The 26,589-nt window shown below is 39.8% G+C and overlaps 2 protein-coding genes across 2 annotated transcripts; one reads left to right on the forward strand and one right to left on the reverse strand.

The window, feature by feature from the left end:
* Positions 1-7,984: 7,984 nt before the first annotated feature.
* LOC140539790 (CAAX prenyl protease 2) lies at positions 7,985-14,123 on the reverse strand. Its single transcript, XM_072662555.1, is given in 9 exon segments — positions 7,985-8,152; positions 10,001-10,085; positions 10,087-10,179; positions 10,181-10,199; positions 10,950-11,033; positions 11,074-11,109; positions 12,107-12,238; positions 12,241-12,358; positions 14,097-14,123. Coding segments are annotated over 9 exon segments (762 nt in total).
* On the forward strand, positions 14,109-18,829 carry adssl (adenylosuccinate synthase, like). The gene is made up of 13 exons (XM_072661590.1): positions 14,109-14,346; positions 14,762-14,864; positions 15,425-15,493; positions 15,610-15,660; positions 15,788-15,854; positions 15,951-16,058; positions 16,161-16,242; positions 16,331-16,457; positions 16,676-16,830; positions 16,924-17,048; positions 17,193-17,290; positions 17,386-17,535; positions 17,683-18,829. The coding sequence occupies exons 1-13, from the start codon at positions 14,122-14,124 to the stop codon at positions 17,733-17,735; spliced, it is 1,413 nt and encodes a 470-aa protein (XP_072517691.1). The 5' UTR covers positions 14,109-14,121; the 3' UTR covers positions 17,736-18,829.
* Positions 18,830-26,589: the final 7,760 nt, after the last annotated feature.

A 26,589-nucleotide genomic window follows, 5' to 3' on the forward strand; every position in this document is an offset into this window, starting at 1 on the left:
TGCAGGAGGAGGATTGGAGACCACTGGTATGAACATACCAGCTACCCATAATTGAATATTTCATGCCCAAGAAGTACTTGCATTTATTTGTGTTTACTTCTGAGGTCACATTTTCTTCTCTTATAGAGATATCCGGGATATATGAGGTTGTATTATGTCTCCAAGTATATGCAAGCCATATATTTATAATAGTAAGCCACTGTAATGTGGATGCACGTGCAGGTCCTTTAGAGGTTAGGGGGTTAAGCCGTGCTAGACTGGCCTGGCACTTGTTAAGTCACTTCAAAGATATGGGATATCCCCCAAGCTATCCACTCCACAATGCAAAATGGATGAAATCTATCCAAAATGAATTCTGTATATTGTCTCCTGCAGACATACTGACATTCAGATGGTTGTGATGAAGTGTGTCTTCAGTACAAATGCCATTTCAGGAAACCAGCTGCTTCTTAGCTAGCAGAGCTCAGGGCCTAAAATCAAGAAATGGTGGGTAATAGAGAACATTTTCCAGAAGATGAAAAAAAAAAAAACCTTGAGAATTTGCTCGGGTGAATCAGTGGGCCACATGGCTGTGGCTAATAGTTTCAGTATGTCTAATGAATCCTGAGTGGCTAGTGCCTCTTGCTCAGGGGCCTCTATAGGGGACGACATGCCTTGGCACTCGGGGTCAATAAACAAATCATGGGACCCATTAAAAGTGCACACAAACAGCGAATGTTACCTCAACTTGACACCTTGTTTTCTCAGAGCCCATAATCACCATCGAATGAGGCCCAATAAGTGTGACTAAGGTGTTGTGATAGGGGAAGAGGCTGTTCAAAGGCCAAATGAAATTGCACAGTCAGATGCATGTTGTTGGCTTAGGAATGATCAATGGCATGTGCAATATCCACAGGGGGCTCCAGGGGGTTAACTTTTTAGCAGCTCTCCTCATATGATCCAACTGTGTGCAGAAAGCTATATGGTACCGCATAACAGGTAGGAAAAAATGTAGCGGCCCCTCAGCTCCTGTATCATTGCTGTTATAACAAAGCCTGGTACCTCTGAAATGTTATAGGGAAAGAGAAACATTCATTTCAATCCAGATTATTGTACAAATATTTTTCATTGTAAATGAGATTTTGCTATTTATATTCGTTCATTCATTACAAGATACCTGCATGATGCAAAGTGAAACTGGCATTTTCAAATGGATTAAAAAACAATTTTCTTTTTGGATATAGTAGCAGACTTTACAGATGTAAACGAGTAGCTCCAGATATGCCTGCTTAAAGATGCAAAAAGAAGGAATAATGCATTTATTATTTTAAGTTGTTCATGGATGTATAAATATTAAGTATGTGACTTACAAGCCCATTTCCAACCATGTTATTTTTTCCATCAGACTGAAACAAAATGATTTTCATCAAGCTCTGTTTTTATTGTTTGGGTTACGAAAGCTCACAGAAACAGCATATTATGGGATAATTTTAACACTATAAAAACATGTATTATTCCTGAGTCTTACCAGAACATATTGTTAGCAAGCTGAAGAGATTGTAGACGGTTAGCTTTTAGTCTTTTACGGATTGGTTTTCCTTTACTGGCAAAAAAAAAGCTGGTTTGTGGGTGGAGCTTGGATAGGTCATTCTCTATGATCATTTCAAGTATTTGTCCTGACAGCAGACATCACAGTTTGGAATCTCTGGAGTTCAGTTTCTTTGCCATAATAATTCACTGTGTGGGAGAATCTGTGTCCAGATTTTACAGGATCAGAGTAGAAGATATTGAGGAGAATGCTTTTGCAGGCTCTGTTATTTGAGGGGCAGTTGCGCATTTCTGTCCAGCACTCCACGTCCAGATACGCCTCTGCAGCATGAAAGAAAGGCTCTAGGTATGTATGAAGGTTTCCACATCCAAGCAAGTGAGGTCCATAGAGAGTGTGTGCAGATGTGATATAGATCAGCATTAATGGAGGCAGCATATGCTACCCACATCACCAGTGAGCAGAGGGCTGAGGTAATAAAGAAAGGTCATCCTACACTTTCATACCTGGCTTGCCAACCTGAGTAAGACAGCTTTATAGGTGAACAAATCTTAGAGCTAGGCATTAATTGAAAAGCCAGAGAGGCTGTGGTAGTAGAGACCAGGTCAGAGAGCTTGAAGCCTTTGTCAAGGAGCTATTTATTTTGTTTGTGGAAATTCAGAGACAAACACAGGGTTGGTGTCTTCATTAGAGCTTTCTGGAGGAGCATTTTAACCAGGAAACAAAGGATTATATATTATGTAACATATGTATTTATAGTAGCACTAACATACCACATGTTAAAGGCCATTGTGTACTTTAATTAAATTGTATTCTAAAGAATCTTCCATCAGACTGTTGGGTCTAAGGCTACGCTGTACACGTGGCTTGGGCTTGAACTCCAGCTTACACACTGCATGTCAAAGAGAACTGAAAGGCCACTTTATGAATGAGGTAACAATGGAAAATTAATGGAGAGGCTTTCTGCAGCGAGTCGATGTTGGCAGCGCTATCTGAATAGGCAAAGTGCATAAGCAGCCGTGGACGGAGTTCAATAGGACAAGCAGCTTGCATACAGGGTTAGCAAAAGGTTACCCAGCTGATTAGCTTCTCATTTTTGTTCAGAACTCATCATACATATTTTACTTATGCATGCAAACACATATTAAATTATGAGTAGGGAGCCCTCAGGGCACCCTAGGTCTTGAAAAGGCCTTAAGATCCCTGGACACGTTTTACTAAATAACAATTTTACTCTTTTACTCTTACTGTATTTCAACTCAACAATTCCAGTCCTGGACTTACTTATTTCATTTTCAGTTCCCGTTTTAGGCAACAAAAGGGTTACATTTGTAAAAATGATAAACAGACAATTGTTCAATGAGTATTTTGCTGTCTGTGTTATATTGTGAGATACAACCAAACAACCTCTCCCACTGGTTGGGACTTTCTCCCACTGGCAGAACTGATGCACTGAAGATCAGTAACAAACTTAGGAACTGACAGTGTTCTGATTTTCAGTGGGTGGGACCTGGTTTGTTCAAAACACATGATTTCACACTTTTTATAGTAAGTAATATTGTAAGTAATAATGTTTTAATATGGTGCTTTAAACAACAGACAGTGTCACAAATCTGAGCCCTAAAAAAGGCCAGTTGCAACCGCGGACCTTCCTTTTTTGGTCAACACCAGCCAAAATAAACAATAAAAGCATGAAATAAAGAAATAACTTATGGATGTACAGTATTGATATATATATATATATATATATATATATATATATATATATATATATATATATATACTGGTTCTATAAAGCACCACAAAAGGTTCCACTATTGGCAAAGAATGCTTCTGCAGTACTATATATAACCTTCCTTAGAATATGGGTCTTCTTGCGGTCCTAGATACATCCCTGACTGTGAATGCAGTAGTCTAAACCAGAATTCAGCCAGTTATTAGAAAACAGCAGCAGCAGCTCTTTACTGAAGTCGCTGTTAAACAGCAACATATCATCAAGCTACAAGCTTCAAATAATACATCGAATGTTTCACACAAGCCTTGAAGGTGTATATTTAATCTCGAAAAATCCCCAAAAAGTTAATGTGCATTGCCATTAGTGTAGCACATAACATACTACACCAACTGTAAAGGAAGGTCGCTTTTTTAACCAAGATTTGCCATTTGTGGTCTGAACTGGAGGCTTAACTGGCACTGGTATTAATCTTCTAGGGTTTTGACATTTTGTAATGGAGTCTGAAAAACAAAAAATAGTGCAGAATTATTCGTTCACTATAACAATCCCACAACGCATCGCAAAAAGTCAACGAATGCACAGCACAGCAATGAGCTCATATGCATTACGAGGTGTTCAAAATTGTTTGCTACCTTGTGGAATAGTGCTCTATGCAGTGATCTGGTAATTAGTTGGATCAGGTGAGGATCCAGAAGATGCAAGAAAAAAGGCCTCCAGCAGCAGGGTTGGAGATCACTGATTTATAGTTACTTAATAATAAGTTTGAATATTAATAAATAGTTATTAATAAGCCAGCTGTTTAAAGGAAAGGTTCAGGAATCTAATGTACACAATTTACCCCCAGTGTAGTTGGTCACTCAAGACACTTGGTGCCAAAGCTGCTTGATTTTTAAGCCGCTCAAATCAGGATCGGTGTACACGGATTGGTGGAGCTACTCAGATGGGTGGCAGTAAAATTCTAACTGCATGCATTGTAGAAATATCCTCTGTTTTCTAAAACAGACCACAAACAAACTAATAGGGTTCTCTTATTTCACAGTTTGTGAGTTTTTTTAGGCACTTCAGATACCCAAATTTACAAGACATCCCCTTTAAACTGGAGGTATGAGGCTTGCGTTGTTATCGTTGACACTTTTCTCAACCTGCTGAAACAACAACTAGATCTTTATTAAAGTTGCAGAGCCTTGTTAAAATATCACGCTTTCTAAAACGGTCCCCCCACTGTTTCGATCATGCAGATGTGTCAGTGTGGTTTACGCCACAATATGACTTACTGTGTACTACAAAACGAAGTGTTGCTAAGCCAAATATGTCTTGGCTGACTGATTGCATCTGGGGTAGGGGGATAATGGTGTAAATTAGATTTTTGCTGAGCCATTTCTTTTTTTAAAACAAAACTGCAGAAGAATGCATGGTTTCGAGCATACGATACAATATGTGTTGAAGTGTAGCCTGGAATGTTGTGGTCTGCTGGAATCCCAAATTCAGACACATAACAAGAGAGTAAGGGAAATATGGTATGGCCTGTGGTTTCTCGTGATGTGAAGTGTTCTCACATCTAAAGCAGAACATCTGCACAGCTTCTCTCAAATTTGCTTTGGCTCATTGAAAGAACAGTAGAAACAAAAAATTGAATATGATATACTGAGGGAACCTAGATAAAAGCAATAGAAGTGTGTGAGGATTTTGCTCCCTATAAAAAAAATACTTAAAAAACAACCACATCCGTAGACACACAGGAAACCATGGCCATGCAGGCATTACACTGGAAAACTCCCCTTGTTTTCTTTGAAGACAGAAAGGCTTTCCTTAATAAATTGTTCCTGAATTCCCTTGGGATGGCCTCAGTATATAAATCCACGTGGCATCAAATAAAGAGGCTGAGGGGATGCTTTTCTACTCAACACTTTTCTGATACTCTGATGTTTGCATACATTGAACTCTACCAGCCTGTTCCAGTCGTCTAAATGAGGTTAGGTTCATTGGGTTTGTAAAAGGTTCGATTAAAAGGGACACTTGGCAGGATCTTGAAGAAACGTTGTTACCTCTGAGAGTCATCAGTGATAAATTCCTAAATGGAGATTCCAGCTTTAGCAATACCGTGCCTGACTTCTGACAAAAAAAAGACCAATATTAGCCAAACAGTGCTAACAACAGCATGTGTGGAAAAGCACTGAAGATTTGACTGGAAAATTAATTAAAAAATCAGATCAGATGTTCCACATTTCGCAGACTGAATGGCAGACGTTTGAACTAATAAAGCCAGAGGGTGGCTTCTGGAATGGACATTTTAGGGAGAGCCATGAAGTTAAAATTTGATGCAGTGAGGTTACACTTGTCTCAGTGTTTCCATTGTTCTCTTACTTCTAGCAGGGTGCTAATCAGTGACAGGCCCACTTCTCTAACCAGCTACTGACCTCTCTGAAACTCAGACAAGTCTTTCTTCATACAACAAAAGGGAAATGAAGTTCTCCCAATGGACATATTTTACTACTCTTGACCACTCGCCCAAAGTCATTCTGACACTGTACATGTTTAGTCTGGGACCCTCACTTAGTGGTTGGTGTGAGTTACAAGGTCACCAGACAAAGCAGCACTTCAAACAAACAGTGCATCAGACAGTCGCGGCGGCCTCCTCCCTGCTGACAGCGAATATTAGGAACTGTGTGTGATGATTGCAAAAGCAGGATGTGTACAGCACCAACGACAAATAAATCAATGTTGTACCAAATAAAAGGGTTTCAACATAGACCAGCTACCAGCATATTTCACCCACGCTGACAGCTCTGTCATTCACAGAGCCAGTGGAAAACTACATATCCACGGGAGCACCATAAAAGCCATATGCGCATATATGACAGACGTGTGTTGAACACATTATAACAACGGGCAAAGTTCCGGGAAGAGAAACGCTTCAAAGCTTATGGGGGAAAAAAATGGCTCCCCTTGTAATCACACGCAGTTCACAAAGATCTCAGCAGTTGTCAATGGAGGCAAAGCTCCAGAGGGCGATGATTAGAATGGAACATCTGAGAAGGACTGAGTCCGAGGAATATTTGGGGACAAAGAATCCTGAATACTGCATGTCATTTTCTGAAACTGTAAACTTCACATTTTTACAGTAAAAGATAGCTATGCTTTTGCCTCTTAGCCAATCAACTAAGACATGCCTGAAGATTATAGTCAGATTACAGTTTTGCACTGGAGCTATGAGATTATTATTCCTGTGTCTCCATATACAGTTGTATATTGTATTGCTCCAGATATTATTATTATTATTATTATTATTATTATTACTACTACTAATAATAATAATATTAATAATAATAATACTACACACATATGTATATTTACATAATATATATAACCATTTGTGTTTGGCCTCCACCTTTATCCCAATCATGCAGTAAATACCCACTAGTGAGCACACACACCCACACAGTGGGTGATGTGCAGCTATCACAGGGGGCAGCAAGGTTTTCCTTGCTCAAGGGCCCCAACAGTGGCACCCTAATGAACCCAGTGGAGATTTTTGCATATCCCAGCTGAGAAAGTTGGAGTGCAAGGCCGGCCAATAACCCAGCACTTTAACATCATAGCCACCACTGCCCTGATACCTTGCTCTTACAGCCTACAACACCACACCAAGGCCACACAGTCAATATTTATACTTCAAAAATGCTGCTACTGCAATTTTTAGCTACGCATCATTTATTGTCCAAAAGTATCTAGACACTCGCACCTAATTAGTAAATTCAGTTACTTCCCGCAACATTATGTAGCATTTGTACATTAAAGCTTCAAAATAAAAACAGGGCGAATAGCATCTCTCTTGTTGCATGCCGGTTCCTGTACTATGTGACTTTAGAGAAGTGGGCAGGACAACGCTTCCATTAATCTAACATCACTCGATCACGTCAGCCCACGCGCTTCTTTCACCTTCAGTGCTACTTCTGTGTCTTTCAGCATGTAAAAAGTGCTATTAGGGGGAAGGGTCCCAAAAAACAACTTGACTTTACTGCAGTAAATTAGACTCTTCACCTGTAGGGCTGGAGGGGTATAAAGCTGCTTTAAAAACCACCCATTGCTGAAACAGGTGTTTAGTTGCACTGCTTGGCATTACCTGTGGAGCAGCCACACACATGCTTAAGATTACCATTCCCAATGCCAAGAGTCGACAAGAGGGGTGTAAAGCCCCCCCAGCACTGGGCGGTAGAGCAGTGAGACTGGGTGATCACTGGAGTGATGACGCTCTATCCAGTACCTTTGGGATGAGTTGTTGCTTGTTGCAATTAAACCTTCACGGCATTGTTTCAACGCAATTTCTAAAAGAGTAGAGTCTGTTACTGCAGCAAAGGGGGACAAACTTTCTATTCATTTCCTTACTTTTAGAAGATATGGAGTCTACAGTCTGTAATGCACTTTTTTGTATAATTATGGATAATAATGTGTCGGCTACATTTGGGAGAAATAGTGAACATTATTTTTTTTTGCTAAACTATTCCTTTAAGTATTATCACTTAGGAATGACATAGAGGTATGTATAGTATGAAATATGCAGAATTTTTCCACTTCACCTGAACCAACATAATAATAACTTGTACACTCAAGCTTGGCTACTTGCTTTTTCATCAATGTGGCTGTTGTCTCTGCTGAAATCTTCTGTTCTGGATTCCCAGTGTGAGGGGTCAGCGTAGATCAAGCAGAGGTCAGCTCTGGTCTGTTTAGAGTGCGGCAATGACCCACAGACAGGCTGTGTGTCCTGCCGTGCCTCTCCGGTTACGGCGCTGCGTTTGGTTTCCACTCTGCCTCGGGAGAACGCTGGAATTAAAGTTTCCTGGAGCCGGAGCCGACTTCAGCAGCTTCTGCAGGCCAACACAGCCAAAGCCATCCTGCACACACACACACACACACTTGAACACACAGGAGCAAAAGCAAAAGTGCAAAAGAGCTTCCACAGTTAAAGGGCCTTTGTAAACAAATGCAACAGCAAACAAATCGCTGTTTCGCTTTTTCATTATTGGAGCTACATAAGATAGGATTTTTGATGGGCACTGTCCAATTTGCTCATTGACTGACAACTGCTGCTGGAACGCTGATAGCCACTAAACACACGCTTTGACCCCAAGCAGTACACTTCAAATAAAATGTCTCGCCAATCAAAACACCTCAGAAATCGATACCTGGCACGAGCTGCAGTGTGTAAAAACCTTTGTACTTCGAGTGACTGGAAATAGAGCTCTGACAGGAAAGAGACAGGAAATATCTGTTTGGCTTGCTAAACATTTCTGCTCGAAAGGGTTATTTTAAGAACTGATAATGATGAAGGAAAACAACAGACAAATCTTAGAAAAGAAATATTAAACCACTGATCAGATAAAAGATTAAATCACAGATAATCTAAATGAAGTATGACGTCCCAGCCCAATGAATGCACATTTCAAAAGCACTTCAAATGATTTTAGGAATAAAACAACTTTTTTTGTGTGTGCATAACAAAAATGAGGAAGAAGAGACAGATATGTCATCGCCATCAGGCCATAAATAAACATCATCTAAAAATTAATCAAATATTAATTTCATATTTAGTGAAATATTAAAATCAAAATGTCAATTTCACAGAAGAAAGGCCTAATCTTCTTAACTTTTAATGGAAGTCAATGTAAACGGATTTCATTTCAAGTCATTTTGGAGCATTTCTATTGGTCCATTCTTAATGAAATGGTAAAAGGTAAAGAATAACTGCCAGATTCACATTAAGTCAAAAAGTAAAAAAAACTCAAAAATGATGATATAAAGGTTTTTGAATGACAACCTTCATATTTTCCTGATTCTTGCAGCAGAACCAGAAAGACACTATAAAACACTTCTATCTAACTCATATACAATACAAGAATGGGCTGGACTGTATTTAATGTTGGCATTTAATTAAATCACTAATGCAAAGAAATACACTGAAAAAAAGTCCACTTATCTGGGGGATATTAACAATGAGGGAAACCGGAGCTGTATGTTGGTTCCTTAGTGGCCCGAATTTCATCTGTGAAATACATTAACATCTGGTATCAATCTGAACTGTGACTACTGTAATATAGCATGCAATGCTGCACAGACCCTACACAGCTCTGCTAAAGCAGTGCAATGCAAAAAATAAAGACACTGTGCACTCCATATGTCATAAAACTGACAGAAGGAAAACGATGGCTGAAAAGGAAAAAAGGTTTAGCGGGCAGTGGACTTCAGCACCACCATGGGACAGAAAATGGTACAGCATCAACAGCTTTGAGACATTTATGAGTCTCAAAAGAGTCAGATCGCCTAAAGACGACAACAAATATCAAGCTTTAATTCCAGAGGAGAGTGAAAACTGTGGGCTTACCCCAAGAATTTCTGAAGAAAAACATAGTCTCTAGATTTGTGCATACTTGCTGCTGTATACTGCTGGTAGTAGGAGTGAGAAATTTGACAGATATTTGACTCTACAGATTTCCTGCTCACAGAAATTTTCCTAGCTCTTTTCATCTTCAGCTTGCCCCGTCTAAGGCCAGGAAAATGCTCTATAAAAGTGAACTGTGCACAAGAGATTTTGTCAGTGCAGTAACTGACATAAATGAATGGGCTTGTCTGCAAACAAAACAAGTAACACATAAATTCACTTTGTGTCATTTCACAATGCAATTACAGTGTAAAGTAATTGAACTAAATAGACAGACTGAATACTGTCTGACTCAGAAGCAAACTAAGCGAGGCTCCAGGATTAAACTACAAACGGGACTCATTCCGTACAACAGTGGGTCAGTAAAGGGGAAGAGGAGGAGGGCGAAGAAGCGCATAGGAGAGCAGAAGTGCATCCCTGTGTGTATGCTGCAGGGCCGAACCCAGTGCAGGAAAACCCATCCAGTTACAGAAAGAGTGACAGTACTGGCCCCACCAGATGACCTGATGAAGAGAAAGACATAAGTGATATTCAGGAGAATTTCACTGGGCATACAGGCTAACTAAATGAACCTGTCAGCTTACATTAGCTAAATTAGTCTGCTATTATCTGTCATAAGCAACGCGTTTAAAGGTGCCCCAGAATGGAAAACTATAGCCCTGGCACAGTTGAATAATGAGAGTTTGGTACATGGAAGTGACAAACCGTGAACCTCTGTAACCGTGAAACCAGTGTAAGTAAAAACAGAGCTGTAAAACAGCCCAGTTCCAAAATCCCCAAACTGTGATGTCGCATTTTATTTACACCACCCGAATTTACATACACCCAGCCCACTAGCTAAAGCCAGCTGAACTCGACTGCTTCTTCAGGGGAAGAGGTTGAGGAAGGGATGATAAAAAAGACAAAAGCTAGTGCTATGATGAGCAGAGAAGGGAGAATGGCCAAAGAGAGCAAGCTCTGGAGAATGAAAGAATCATTGAGGGAAAACAGAGGCTAACTGAGGAAGGCAAGCAGGTTCTAGGCTTAAGGCTAACCCATTCAACCAGCTACCAGCTAGAATCTACTTAGTGAGCTCAGTGAGGCGGACACCAAAAAGACAGCAACACTACCTGGTAAGGTTTGGGAATAATTACGAAAAAAAGTTTGTTTTTGTTACAGTTCCAAGCAATGCTATGGTGTGCTAGGCTGAGCTCAGGGAAAGATATACAGAAAACAAGCAGACAGAGGAGTCTACCATTTACGTAGATATTAGCCTGATCTGATGAAAATGAAGGCAGTGTAGGCTCCAAACACTGAAGTGTAGCTAAACTGAAAGACTAAGAGACAGAAAGCCATTACTGACAGTTCAGACATTTCTGACTGTATTAACAGAGATACTGTTAAGGGGCTGCTCAATGACATGGTGGAAGTGGGCTGTGCGAAAGCAAAACCCAAATAAACAAATGAGCCAATGAAATTGAGGACTGTGAAATACACACAAGTGATGGAAAGTAAACTTGCCAAACCCTTTATTAATGAGCTCTATTTTTTGTTCTCATTTTTTAAAATAAAAGAGTAAATACTTTAAAGCACACCACACACTCCTCCCTGTGGTACATACAGATATTTGCATCGCCTATTACCCAACCCATGCATATTCTCCCACTATCACATGCAATGCTTCCGACACTGGGAGGGTGAAGACAGCCACATGCGCAGTCAGCCACCGCATCTTTTTCCAAACTGCTGGCAAATCGACCCAGCTCTGTCATACTGGCCAGCAGACGCCGGTGCCAGCCAGCATTGCACTGGAGTGATGTGGGGAGAAACCGACATTTACCCACTCTGCAAGGCTAACTGTGCAAACTAGCTATATCCCAGATCTTCTGGTCAGAGTGACAGCGCCTTATTCCACTGTACCAATCGGGGTATTCATCGTGAGATTTTAACACAACACACTGACTTTTCAGATCATCTTAAAAATAATGAAGAAAAATTAAAGGTATATGTGTGGAAGCAAAAACCTTCATAGAAGGTTCATAGACCTGATCATAGAATTTTTAATAGAAACATTACAAGCCATCAGACTTTTGCAGTTAAATGTTTATGGCTTGTAATATTTCTATTAATGTACAACTGATAAAGAATCAAGAAGCTATAGCCTACTTTATCTTCCTGTCTATGACTGGTATAAACTCATCATGGTGTTCATTTCCATTTTCTGCTCTCTGCCATCTATCGTTTTGGAGTCTGGGATGCACTTACAATGTAGTCCAAAAAAAGCCTAAAAACTTTCACACTAGCCCGAATTGCCAGAGCTGGCAACTGTAAGGTTAAACCAGGCCTGTGGATCCAGAAACACTGGGAACAAGGCAGCAATAAACTCTGGATAGGTCAACAGTCCATCAAAGAGCCCTGTTGTAAGCTGTACCTATGCCGAAGAAGAGAGGAGCAATGAAGATGGCAGCAGTGGGACCTGTACATGGCACCAGTATAAGCCTACAGGCAGAGTTGGGGCATCATTTTTTAAACAGGAAGCAGGTTGGCACCTTAATCAATACATATTACATACAAATGAACAAACAGTGACTTATTAGGACTCACTAAAGCCTGATTTAACCTCATGTTCCAGTCCGTTTGGGCTGTCCATCGCCATCTGAGTCAAAGGGCCAAGAAAAAGCACCTGTCCACAAACAACAAGAACCAGCCACCAGCATCCGCTGTCAGGTGAAAGTATTAGTGCATCTTGCCACAGGCGCCTTGGCTGCGGAGGAATTGATATATACATTATTGATTACTAACTTTTGAGACTATTACGTTTTAAATGTCACACTGTTGCACTTTTACTTTGTGAGTTTGTGATTTTTATGTATCATCGTTTTTAGGCAGAATCCTCGTATCTCTAACATGGTGGACAGTATGGGAGATGAAAAGAACATCAGTGTTAAATGGTTAGACAAGATTTCCACAGTAGAGAATTTGGACTCTTTCTGGATCATGAGATTTCCACACAATGTAAAGAACTGCTGTTAATATTGAGGGTTTTTTAATTAAAAAAAAAGGAAAAATCACCAAAAAAAATGCAAGGATGATATACAGTGTATGTAGCAGCCTTTTGTCTGTTTTAGTGTGTCTGGGTGTGAATGAGCATGTAGCCTGAGTGTGTCGAGTGCTGATACAGTGAAGGTGTGTATACTGTAAAAGTGTGTGCGCATGCGCTTCTGTACTGAGCATGAGCGGGTGTGTACTATGCTATACTAACTGCATGCAGTGTCTATTATCTTTACAATTTTATTTATTATTTATTTATTAATATGTAATTTTACATATTTTCACAAATATGAAAGTTTAAGTTAAATACGATTTTAATAAAACGCACCGGACAGGAAACAGCGCGCATTTCATCACGGTCTTTAACGGGGTTCTGCTCCCGTGAGCGAAGTCCTCAGTGCCATCTAGCGGTTAACCGAGGAACTGCATCGCCAGGAAGCATCAAATGTCTCAGACACAACACTGTTAATTCCCACCCGCCAACTAGGGACATGTTCATATCACACATGATGGGAGCTGACCTTGCAATCTCCCAATAAAGGACTAACATTTCGCCTTTACAAATAATCTGTAAATAATATATTTTTTAAATAATTGCTTTTTTTTTTTTTTTTTTACTTCTATTATTTACATTGTGTATATTTTGGTAATTTATCTATGTTTTTTGCATCTGAGTGTCTTGCTATCCCCTTTCTGCTGTGACACCGAGAATTTCCCCACTGTGGGACTAATAAAGGATTATCTTATCTTATCTTATCTTATTTTATCTTATGTTGATTGTGGTCAAGATCCATCTCCAGTTTTAGTGATCTGAATCTGCTCTGATCACAGCACAATCTATTCATGAAGCTGTGTGTGAATTTGATGTAAAAATAAATTAAATATTAAATAAATAAATATAGCAAATAAATGTGTACAAAAATATATTGCATGTCATACACAGGCTCTGTAAAAAATATATTAATATGTTAGGCATTAAATTGTGTTGTTTTAACTTCATTAAGTGGTCAGCTGGTTTATATAATGATTTAATAAAAGTTTATTTAATGTATATGTGTGTGTGAACGGGACTACAGTGTGTGAAAGTAGCGCCAAAGGCGGCCTCACTGGTTTCCCCGCCAAATTCACCGCCAAGTGTGAAGTAAGCAACACCACCAGTCTCTCATTTCTGCAGGTCACTTTTAATTCTAGCTTGTAGGTCAGTGCTCAAACCCAGCGTTTCAGCTCTGAATCTCGGTTTAATCTACACCTCTACCTGCAGCGGGACAGAGCCCGGTGTGATGAGTGATGCTGTAGCACTTTTTTGTAGCAGTGCTTTTATGGCCGGGGACCTCTATTTTGAAAAGCCGTCCGGGTTTTTTTTTTCTTACCGCAGACTCACCCCACAGAGGAAGCATGGCAGCGAACAGCACGATGTCTAACGGTCAAGAAACGGCTTGTTTGAATGGCGAGCCGGCGGTGAAACGCTCCCGGGAGAGCGGAGGGGCCGATGTGCTCCGGACTCCGCAGGACCCGCAGAATAAAGTGACCGTGGTGCTGGGGGCTCAGTGGGGGGACGAGGGCAAGGGAAAGGTGGTCGACCTGTTGGCCATGGATGCCGACATCGTATGCAGATGCCAGGTATGGTGCTTAAACGTGCCTCGCTGTGTTTGTTTACAGAGGCAGGTTGTCGGCGGTGGGTCTCCAGGTGCCGAGATCACTGTCAGCAACTTCCCTCAAGTTTTTAGGCCACTGGCCAAGTTACTTCCTGCTCTCAGTGTGGTGGTGTGTGTGTGTGTGTGTTTTATGCTATCTAGCGTTACAGCTAACGAGGCTTTCTTTACTGAACTGCCCTGAGTGAGTGAGTGAGTGAGTTAGGCCAACAGCTTCAGGTTGGCCGTGTTGATGTTCGCTGGGTGTTTGGGTCACTTTAATTGAATTAGTAAAGTCCTGGTATTTTTGCCCTTGAGTGAATTCTGGCCAGGATGGTGAAGGGGCGCAGTCCCACTTCAGTGTACAGTCCCGCCATGCGGTTAACCCTAACTTCTCTCCCCAGGGAGGGAATAACGCAGGACACACGGTGGTCGTGGACTCGGTGGAATACGACTTCCACCTGTTACCCAGTGGAGTCCTGAATAAAAAGGCCGTCTCTTTCATCGGTATGTTTGGTTTGACCTTCTTTATTTCTTATTTGAGCCTCTTTGCCGCCCCCTGGAGCTCGTTGGTAAAATAAAACTGTTCTCAGAAGTTTTATCTGAGGCTTGTCAGGGCAGGGTTTCCCAAACAGTCTATCAACACACAGATCAGACTAAATGACGAAGCAAGTATCCCATTTAGTGAGCCTCCTCTCTCTCTGTCTGTGGACATGGGGCAGTGGTGGCTCAGCGGTTAGAGCGCCGGGATATCGATAACAGGGTTGTGGGTTCGATTCCCGGGCTCGGCAAGCTGCCACTGTTGGGCCCTTGAGCAAGGCCCTTTACCCTCTGTGCTCCCCGGGCGCTGGAGTTGGCTGCCCACCGCTCTGGGTGTGTGTGTGTACTCACTGCCTCTAACACATGTGTGTGAGTGTGTTCACTACCGGATGGGTTAAATGCGGAGGACACATTTCGCTGTACACTGTACAGTGACAAATATTTGCACCTTTACCTTTTATGTGTAGCTGCAACTGACTGCTGGACTTTTTTTTTTTTTTTTTTTTTTTTCCGTCTGTCTGACCCAGGAAACGGAGTTGTGATTCATCTCCCAGGATTGTTTGAAGAAGCTGAGAAGAATTTGCAGAAAGGCAATGGTGAGCTAGGTGTAGACGAGACTGTTCAATGGGTTAATGAAGTAAATGTGTGTGTTGCTGTGCAGTCCTCTGCTTGTGTTCCTTCTGTTTAACAGGCTGCTGTTCTTGAATTTCAGGGCTTCAGGGTTGGGAGGAGAGACTGAAGATTTCTGACCGTGCACATATTGGTAAGATCATTCAGCCCATGTTATTTCGAGTGGATTATGTGGTTTTGGTTAAATTTGGATCTGTGAAGCTTCTATTCTGGAATTAGGCTGCAGCCACTTTACTCTCTGCTCTCTCTGGGTTCTGTAGTGTTTAATTTCCACCAGGCTGTTGATGGGATACAAGAACAGCAAAGGCAGCAGCAAGCTGGGAAGAAGTGGGTTTCCCTTTTCACTAAACGCCTCTTGAAGAAAGTATGTGTCCTCTGACTTCTATTGTTCATTGTTTTCATGTGTCTTTTTGTGTGTTGCAGTTTGGGAACTACTAAAAAGGGCATTGGTCCTGCGTACTCTTCTAAGGCAGCACGCAATGGACTGAGAGTGTGTGATTTGGTCTCAGATTTTTCAGTTTTTGAAGAAAAGTGAGCATCTTGGGGCCTTTCTAAACCAGCAAAGTTTTCCGTGTAGTACCTGAGTCTACTTTTGTTGTGGACCTTAACAAAATGGTCAACCTCTCTCCACAGATTCCATGTGCTGGCAAGCCATTTTCAGACCATGTACCCCAACCTTAACATTGACGTTGATGCAGAACTAGAGCAACTGAAGGTAATGATTGAATACATGTCTGGGGGCTGGCAATAGGGGCTTCATGACCACATGCACCAGTGAGTCACAGTTTTTCCTCTACCTGTAGGATTATGCCGAGAGATTGCGTCCTCTGGTCACTGATGGGGTTTACTTCATGCATAAAGCCCTGACTGGACCTAGCAAGAAGATTCTTGTGGAAGGAGCTAATGCAGCCCTCCTAGATATCGACTTTGGTAAGGATTATAGACTTGCAAGAAAGTTCTAAAGAATGACCCTCCTTTTCTCAAATGTTCGGGTAACTTGGGCAGCTGATTATCATCTTTTATCACAAACGTTTTGGGTGCTTGTTTTTGGGGTTAAGTAATTTGTAATTAAGTAATTTGTTTTTGGGTTTGAATGTAACTTTACATTCAATAAGTCTATGATCAGCTTTACAATTTGTGTTTCTCAGGGACCTATCCCTTCGTGACCTCATCAAATTGCACAGTTGGAGGTGTGTGCACAGGCCTTGGAGTACCCCCATCCCATGTTGGACGGGTCTATGGGGTGGTCAAGGCATACACCACCAGAGTGGGCGTTGGAGCATTCCCTACAGAGCAGGACAATGTGAGTGTGTGACTGAGCTTCTCTGTGTAAAAATGAGCAGTCAAGCTTGTCCCTTTAACTGTAATGCAGGACTTTCTGATTTGTGCTGTGTAGGAAACTGGTGATCTGCTGCAGTCCAGAGGAAGAGAGTTTGGAGTGACAACAGGCAGGCGGCGACGCTGTGGGTGGCTGGACCTGGTTTTGGTTCGTTATGCTCACATGGTCAACGGTTTCACAGCGTAAGAGGCTATCTCTACACTCTGCATAATCTTTGGGCAAGGCATTTGATGCTTGCTTGCTTATTTGCTTTCCATCTATTAATGTCATGTCTGTATTGTGCTAATCTCATGTGTTTTCATCTACCTTTTTCATCACTATGGCAGTATTGCGCTGACCAAGTTGGACATCCTTGATGCTTTGCCTGAAATAAAAGTGGGTGTGGCCTATAATGTTGACGGCAAGCCCTTGCCCAGTTTTCCAGGTTGGTTATGTTCTGTGACTTGGAAATTTGTACTACATTATATAGCTGCCTTCTTCTTGGTGGTTTTTATATTGTACTTGTTTTTCCATTGTCAGCTAACATGGATGTCCTGACGAAGGTGTCTGTGACCTATGAGACGCTACCTGGATGGTGCTGCAGCACAGAGGGAGCACGTAACTTTGATGAACTGCCAGCTCAGGCACAGGCCTACATTCACTTCATTGAGAACTTCCTACAGGTGCCAGGTAAGTCACTTGTAAATGCTGTACAGAGAATTCAGTATCTGACCAGTATTGGAGTCAAGCCTTTTGCAGTTTTTGATTGGTGTTTTTTTTTCTTTTTTTTTTTTTCTTTTTTTTTTTTTTTTTTTCCCCCTCCTCTCTGTTTTCCAGTAAAATGGGTTGGTGTTGGCAAGTCCAGGGAAAGCATGATCAAGCTGTTCTAAGCTGCTGCATGACGGCACCTGAAATCCACCACGTGTGCAGGTTCACCAGGAACATCGTATAGTGGGACCATAATATTATGTAGTGGATCAGTGCTGAGATTCCCAGCTGTGGGTTTAGAACCCAAAGAATGGCCACCTAAAGTGAGCACCAGCATCATCACTAGAGTCCAGGACCATAGTTGATAGTGAGGGATTGCACATTGTGTTGTGAACACCTCCATGTATGATTCCATATTAGAGACTTGTGTAAGATCATGCATTGTGATAACCTCTCAATACGAGTTCTGATTTTCACTCAGGTTTTGGCTTTTACGTCCAATCCTAGATCAGCACTCCTATTGAGATGCCTATTATAACATGCACTCTGAAATTAGGTCTGTACTTGGACTAAACCTCAGCTTTATGTAAATATGTTTGCAACACACGACCAAACTGATTTCCTCTCTTACAGCTCTCTTTTGAATTGCTTTGTAATATAGGAGTTAATTACTGGTAATTGGCTTGAGCTCTCGTCATCTTCTGGTGACCAGGCAGACCTTAATCTTAAGATGGTCAGTGTCTGCGCTATCAGCGTTTTACTGTTCTATATAAAGCTCAGATTACCTGTATCAATCTTTGGAAATTATGATTTACTGCATTTTAAAAGAATTTACTATTTTCATCACTGTTGGAAAAATAGACTTTTAAGGTTTCCTGTCATTTGTAGCGGAACATTTTGTATGTAATCGAATGTATAGGGTCAATATAAGACCTCTGTTTTTGACGTGTCTTTTTTTTTGTTTGTTTTTTGTTTTTTTAATTTGAGGAAGTTTGTACATGGAACTATTTGTCGGTCTGGTTTGGCAAGTGGTTTGACAAACCAAAAGGGATGTTTCACGTTGAGGCTTGTGAAAATGCATAAATACACGCTTTTTGTAAGCAAAAACATAAAATACTCACATTTTATTTTAAGAATCATAGTATAGACCATGTTAGAAATTCACAGGAGAAATGTAATGCGCAAAGGCATTTATGTCCATTCCACAGGAGTGTATGGGTAGTGTGTGGACAGATTCGTTGCTGCTGCATCCGAATAATAAAAATGATCAAATCAATACGACTTTAATAAGTTTCTTTTTCTTCTCTCTTGTTTGGCTTTACACAACTGTTGGATATGAATTTTCCAGCCCTTATTCACAAGCAAATAGTACACATACAAGTGAAGTATACAGACATGCAATGTAAAGTTTAGGAAATGTATTTTTTAGTATAAAAGCATAACTGTCACTCCTCAAAGAACCAGTTAAGTCCATAATTTTTTATCATGTACAAGGAGACCTCTTGTATAAGGTTCCTTTACAAACTAATATAAATAGATTCTATATGGGTTCTGCCAAATGTAGAAATGAAATGAAATATTCTATTTGAGTTTTGTGCTTTGCCTTAAAATTTACTGTTTGGATTCTTTAATATCTGCTATTAAAACCATCTAATATTTGTCCTTGGGCTGAACTGAAAACTTAAACGACCAAAAATAAATGATCAAAAACATTTTATCTGTAATTAAAAGTTTCTTTCCCAAACAAGCTGAACCTGCTGCTGTCTTTGCTGTATGTCTGCTCGTTTGCCCCGTTACACCCAGAGGTACCATTTTGGAGACAGGGCTTTGTTTGCCTCAGAGACACTAGCTATATGGATTAGCTCCAGCTCTGAGGTAAGGGTTGTTAAACCGTGTAAACTTTAGTCTCTGGGGTTTTAGACATGTTACTGTCACTGAGTTTCAGGCTGCGGGAGGTTTTCGTTTATTTCTTGGACTGATCGTGAGTCGTTCCCGCTGCCATGTCACACGTGCCTGAGAAACAGCGTGAGGGCCGCCGGGCTGCTGACCGAAACACTGCCCCCTTCCGCTCCGGGGGGCGGACAGACGGAGCCTTTACTGGAAAAGTCGGAAAGTTTCAGGAGCATCTCGGTAGTTTGAGGAGTGAGAGCTCGTTGAGACTGTCGTGCTCTTCTCTTAATGAGATGGTGGTGAGTCTGCCTGTGCTGTTGTGGGTGTTTCACGTCGCCGCGGTGTTTTCTCAGACCGACTTTAAGGTAGGTTATGGACTAAAAACTCTCTAAATAGTAAATTTGATCAACCTGTTAGATTCGTGTCTCTCGCTGCAGACCAGTATTTTTTTTAACTGTCTTTGCTAGAATAGTAGTAGTAAATATTTTTTTTTCTCATATTTTTATTTGTAATATTTTTTGACGTGATTATTTTTGGTACTGTATTTTACTCAATGGCCCAAATCAGTTAAACACGTGTGTTGGCACCGCATTAACATTTTTTAGCAGTGAAATTTGATTTACAGCATAAAAAAGGACTCTTTACTATGGTAAAGATACTGAAACACTGGCATTCACTTGAGAATGCGCAAAACGCTTGAGTCAGGATCTGTTGAGAAATGCTGCACTTCGTAATGTATTCTGGGCAGGGTCCCTCTCAACCCTCTACATTTAACTCCCTATAATCCTGTGTAAAATAGAGTTGAGCAGTGCCTGCATCTTCAGAGTCCTGCCAGTTTGGGCACATGTAATCTGTAGATGGTGATTGCATCAGTTCTTACAGGAATGTGCACTGAAGGAGTTCACAGTGCAGAAATGACAGTGTGCTGAAATTAGATTGTAAATTTGGCCAAAAGCATTTTTGGTAAATCATATAAATCATGCTGGTGCACGTTTAAGCACTTCTTGGCTGGATGTGACCAAATGCAGGAACATGCCATGACTGCCTGGAAGAAGTGAGGAAGCACTGACTGTCATCATGATTCCCCAGAATACTGTAAAGTGGGTTTATGGCCTTTAGTTGGAACTGGAAATGCACGTCAACACATTGTGTAAATCTGACCAGTTTCATTATGGACTGCCTCAGGCCTGATTAATGCATCTTTTTTTTATGCCTTCATTCAATACTTTGAATGCTCTTCTCAATCCAAGGAACTTCAAGGACTCACCTGTGACAGCAATAACTCAATCACCGCAGGTACTTCATTTCCATCAAATTCTTTCCACATAAAAACTGTTTATTAACTGCATAAACATGCTATGAAGCAGGTATTAATCCATATGCAGCCGTAAGCAAATATCTGAGCACTGTTTTACTGTGCTGTGCAGAAACATGATCTGCTTGTAAAAGTCGTCTGAAGGAAACCTTACCTGTGTCTTTATCAAAGGTCAACAAAACAGCATCTAGATAAGCTAGAGACATTTTTGAAACAAGTGATGGGGACCTATGGTAGTACAGCTAGCACTTTAATAGCACTGTAATTAAAGCTACAGTATATTTGGGCGGAAAAAAAAGCAGTATCACTTCAGTCACAGTCATTCAAGGAACTGAAGATGAAAAGTCAGTGGTCTCTAAAACAGGACAATGATTCAAACCATTCCTCAAAACCCACCATCAACTATGTGAAGAAACACAAGCTGAAGACCGGCCCTTACCATCCCCTGAGCTATATCACTGCAAATCTGTGGGTGGTTCTGTGGGTCGGTGATTATTTTTGGGCTTAAACAGACCAAAAATAATCCAGAACCTGAAGTATTATTCCATGCAAGGAAGAGGGGGTGAAAAGGTGCCCAGACAGTTGCACATGTCACAATTACCATTTTATTTTTGTCTGTTTTCTTGATCAAATTTATTCTATAATTACTACAAAGATTGTGTTGGCTTCTATTTCCTTAAAAAAATCATGTCATTTAGCCTGGGGCGCCCCAACGTTTGCATACACCAGTAATATTACTGTTGTAACCAAACCTTCAAATGTTACATTTACCATAAATGTTCTTAGAAATTAATGTTTCTAAATTTTAACAAGCCAGATCAATCATTCATCCTGTATTGTTCACACAATGAAAAACAATGTAATAAATGTAAAAATAAAATTTGATGACGGGGGACATCTAGTTTCTAGTTTCTATCAATAACTGACCTTTTAGTTGACTTACAATGCACATGCTCTAATGTTGGTCAACCGTTCACAGTTGCAAAGCTTAAACGGGATGTGGCTTGACATACAGTCACACACTCAGAGAGAGACTGTAATTTTAGACTTGTGGGATCAAGAATTTGTCCATGTGTGCGCTGTGTCTGCAAACTGTGTCTTCAGCTTGGAATGTAAACTAATGTTTTGCTCCTCATTCTTGCTAGAAATGGGTTATCTTGAACCTATCTTGCGGAAATGTGAGTGCCAGCCACGAGAAACGTTTGTCAAAGTTTGGCATGAATTTCCTGAGGAAATGCATAACACCATTACCCCTCACTGTGTACCTGTGCAACGCTGTCGGGGCTACTGTATCGACGAAGCTACGGTGTGCGTGCCTGTAAAAAAGGACACTGTCTTGGTGCAGGTATGACAAAGAATATAGAGCTAAAGCCTGGAACGATATTGTCCTTACTGAGATAAAGTAACTACTCATTCTGGTCATTCATAACTTGTTAACCATTGGTATTCACTCATTTGTTAATAGGTGTTGCGGGGCATCGATAAGATTGTGTTACCATTTGTTCGGCACAGCGCCTGCAGCTGCAGGTAAAACCTATATCCTCACTTTTTTTCTTAAAGATTTAGCATGTGACATCCAGATGAGCATAGCCTACCAGTTTACCAAACCATAATTAAGCCTAAGCCTGGACTGCAAAGAGTTTCCAACTGTCGATTACCGTTGGCTCTGCAATTTAGTGGCAGTAACTGTATGAAACATAGACAACGTGGTTCCATCCCCTTCCGTTCTAGCCACAATTGAAGCCACAATTGTCCACCATGTTGTAAAATTTGCAACCAGCAAGCTTACTGTTCATTCTGTGAGTTGCAGTGTGTCATTACACTATGTTGGTAGCAAAAGTCACAGAGCCTTGCTTTAAATCCTTGCTTTAAACTACTTAGTAATTCAGTCTAAATCAGAAAGCTGTCTTATGTGTGTGCTAGATCCCCTTTACATAAAAGACGTATTTGTAATGTTTTTTGAATCAAAGGTTAAAATAAAATGAAATAAAATAAAAGTTATATAATTAAAGTTCTGTTTAATATTGCTGTCACTTGAACCAACACACTATTGTTCATAAATATTACCCTCATTGTTTTCTTAAAGGTAAACACACAAATCATCACTGTCATGCAAAAACCTCACATCTCCATGGTATATATGTGACTTTACAGGAGAAAGAGAAGACCTTCTTAATGATTAGAATAGAAGTCTAATAGAAGTCTATGTAAAAATATTTTGGAGCATTTCTATTGATCCATTCATCGTGAATTTGAGATACAAGGTTTTTGCTTGACATCATTGAAATGTATATTTGTACATAGTTTTACGAAATCCTTTGTAATTCTACTGATTTGTTTTGCATTTTTGTTTTTTTTACAGATTCAGGAATTTGATTGGTGTTGTTTGTCCATCCACAGATTGAACCACTGTGCTACTATTAATTTTTTATCGAGTAATAATTTTAGTCTGCACTTTGAAATGCATTCTTTAATGCTTCCTGTATTGAAACACAATAATGTTATGGACACTCTAAAAAATGAAGGGGCTACAAAGGGTTCTCTGAACAATGCCAATGATGTACCAGCCTTGGTTCCATGAAGAAGCACTTTTGTAAATGAGATGTGTGAGTGTGAAGAACCTTCACTTGCAAAGTTTCCATGCCAGTTCACAGGTTCTTCACACTCACACAAAAGTGGTTTCTCTCTGGCTCAAGGAACCACTTGTAGCACCTTCATTTTCAAGTGCAGCACTGCAGACAGTGATTTACTTTTTTCTTTGTGGTGTAAGCAATGTCTAGCTTGCGTCAGCGATGTCTAGCTTCTGTGTCCCGGTTTCATCACTGTATGTACACATACAATATATACTTCTGTTTCAGTGTTCAGTAGTGTAATGCAATGTAGCCCGTGCTTTAGTGTGCAGTCTAGGATTATGGGCCATCTACAGTAGTGAGATGCAGCATGGAGAAATACTCCACTGTTATTAAAGTAGGTGTAACACATTAAGTGTGGAGGTTTGCTCAATTTTGTTTCTTTAGACATTGCACAATGTAACTGCCTGGTGAATGTGTATCTGGTAGGTATTCAGTGTTTAAATCCTAAAAAGCCAATCACTGGTTTAGTGAGCAAATCTCAGAAGTGTAATCTTTGTAACTGAAGTATGGCAAGATATTTGTAGAGCTCCTGAGTTGCAGATCCACCTAAGCATTTACTGTATTATTGGGAGATTGTAGGTCAATCTTGCCGGGTTTTAATGCCAGGCAATAATAAGATAACGATATTGTTATTACAATCAGACGGAACACTGAGCAACTGTATTTATCACGAAAATGACCAATTATCGATTATAGAGAGCCTGTAAACAACAGGACGATGTGTATATTAACTGTATAAACTCCATGGTAACACTTAGCTTTTAATAGCTTGCATTTGAATGCAAGCCTATTAAATTATTAGTATTTTTTTGTTTTACCTGTTATTTGATTTGTGTTCTCTTATTCTTTCTTAAATACTTTATTTTTACAAACAATAAAATAAAATTATTGTACTCATTGCTTCCCAGTGTTGTAATTTACCACAGCAAGAAAAAAAATCAAATAGAAAGAACTTTTAAATTCAACAGAAACAACTTTTTAACAGAATTAGAAGATTGGACACATAGGTTCACACATAACGTTCTATAGTCTTACAGAATGCTTTTATTATAAGTGGTTCTTTGATGTATAAATAGTAAGCATGTGACATGGGTGGTTTTGCAAGCCAATTTTCAACCCTGTTATTGTGTGTGATGTGAACTCATAAATATTGTACATTTGGGGGCTTTTTCAATAGGTCCAAACTGTACAACCACAGCAGAATGCGTGTGTAATTTGAATATATCTAATAATCAAATCAAAACTATAAAATAGCCATCATGGCCCTAATATTGCCATATCATCCCCTTTCGTTTCAACATGTGTTCTAAAATAAGATGTGTTCTAATAATAATAAGCAAAAAGATATTTTTATTTTCATGCCATTCTAAAAGATATATATTAATAAATACATCAATGAGATAAAAAAAAAAGTCCAACTGATTTGTGTTCATTTTCATTCAAATGTTTAAAATGCATTTAGGCATTTTTAGGGTGTGGCCAATCTGCTATGGTGGGAGGCAGTTTGACCAATGGTTGACGTAGATGCAGGTACATGTAGACCAATAGTGACGGTAAGAAGAAAGGACTTAAGCAGATGTGTTTAAGGTTGTACAAATCCTCACACAGACTGCGTTCTGACTGTAGAAGCAACCGCTGATGTGAAAAACATTTTACACAATTTATATAACCTGGCCGGACCCGTTTTTCACATTCCAAAAAGCGGACATGTTCGGGAAGAAGAGGACATATGGGTACCATATCATGGAATAGCATGTCTTTGATTTTAGGACTAACAGGAACAGAATAACAAGAACTTCATTATTTTCTGTAATTTTATCAGTCTTTCTGGATAGTGTTACTGTTTACTTGAGGTTAGAGATAAAGGGATGTTAATGCTGGTCAGCTAAAGTTAGCTTTTAGCCTAACATGGGTATATGTTCGCGTCCTGGTTCACTGAGTTACACTTTTACAGACAGTGCCACCTGAGAAAGCCATGGTTATGAGACTTGGATCACACAGCAACCTATTTTAGAAAAACTAGCAGAGTCTGGTGGTGATGTGCTGCTCTCCAGTGTTACGGATGCACAATCAATAACTACAAGTTTAAAAAAACACCATACTCTCCTTATTCAACTTTGGTAAGATAAACAAAGTTTTCCACTGTAGGAAACATTACACTCTTTTGATCAGAACGTGTGAATTATCAAGTTTTGTTGTTTTGTTTTTTTTTGTTGCTTTAGTGACAGAGTATTTGTATTTTTCCAGTGAATTGAATGGAACCATATGAAAAGCACGATCCTGCGTGTCATTAGTTCATGGGTTGTTGTACAGTGGATTCTGTAAAATTTCAGTGTGGAGCAGATGTGATGGGCTGCACGTCCAATCTGGGTGATTAATGCATGAGCAACTATGAATTCTGTTTCCTCAGGGCTCTGCCCTGCAGTTATGATTCATTACACAAATAGTAAAATTCTTACCATTCAAATTCTTCACTTAAAATGAGTATGCTGCTCTTTTTCTACAGACGACTCCTGTCATACCCATTCACTTTTCAGTAGTCAACTGAGCTTTTACAGAATTTATACTGCAATATAAAATTGTAAACTTTTATTTATGTTTATAGTAAAAACTATTAGACATTGAGTGTAGGTAAAGGAAGGATAGTCTAAAATTACACAGATGGAGTATTGTGCTGTATTTCAATAAAAAAAATTATGTAAACATAACTAAAAGTGAAATTAAAAGTAGTTGTTCGTTTAAAAAAATGGACCTGGGTGGTATGTGTTTTGGATGAAATGGCTAATGAGTGGAGGTACAAAATACATGTGTGTACTAACAAATCTTAGTATCTTCAGTTTCTAAATACATCCAGCACCTGTTAACATTAGGAACTAAGTTCATTAGCTGCTCTTTTAATTAGTGCTCAGAGTAAATCCCGTGCTGAAGAAGCATGTAGACTGTTAGCATCAAAGTGATTATTAGTTTTTTTAATTCAAAACTTTGCTTTAATGTAGAAATTTAATGTAGAAATGCACTTCCATAAGCTAATACAGTGCTTCAAAGGCAAGAAAATAAAACAAAGCCTTTATATATAAACATGATTCATTAAATAGAATATAAAACAATATATGAGAATATAAAAACAAACTAATATATCAACAGTTTTTTTATAGTAGAATTGTTTGTGTGTTGTAGCATTTTTGAAGGCTACATCAA

This window comes from Salminus brasiliensis, chromosome 18 (assembly GCF_030463535.1).
Source record: "Salminus brasiliensis chromosome 18, fSalBra1.hap2, whole genome shotgun sequence".
Taxonomy (NCBI): Eukaryota; Metazoa; Chordata; class Actinopteri; order Characiformes; family Bryconidae; genus Salminus; species Salminus brasiliensis.

Coding starts and splice junctions, on each gene's coding strand:
- adssl (XM_072661590.1), top strand. CDS start 14,122: ATGGCAGCGAACAGCACGATGTCTAACGGTCAAGAAACGGCTTGTTTG. Junction 15,661..15,787: donor TTCTGACCGTGCACATATTG/GTAAGATCATTC, acceptor TGGGTTCTGTAG/TGTTTAATTTCCACCAGGCT. Junction 17,536..17,682: donor GAACTTCCTACAGGTGCCAG/GTAAGTCACTTG, acceptor TCTGTTTTCCAG/TAAAATGGGTTGGTGTTGGC.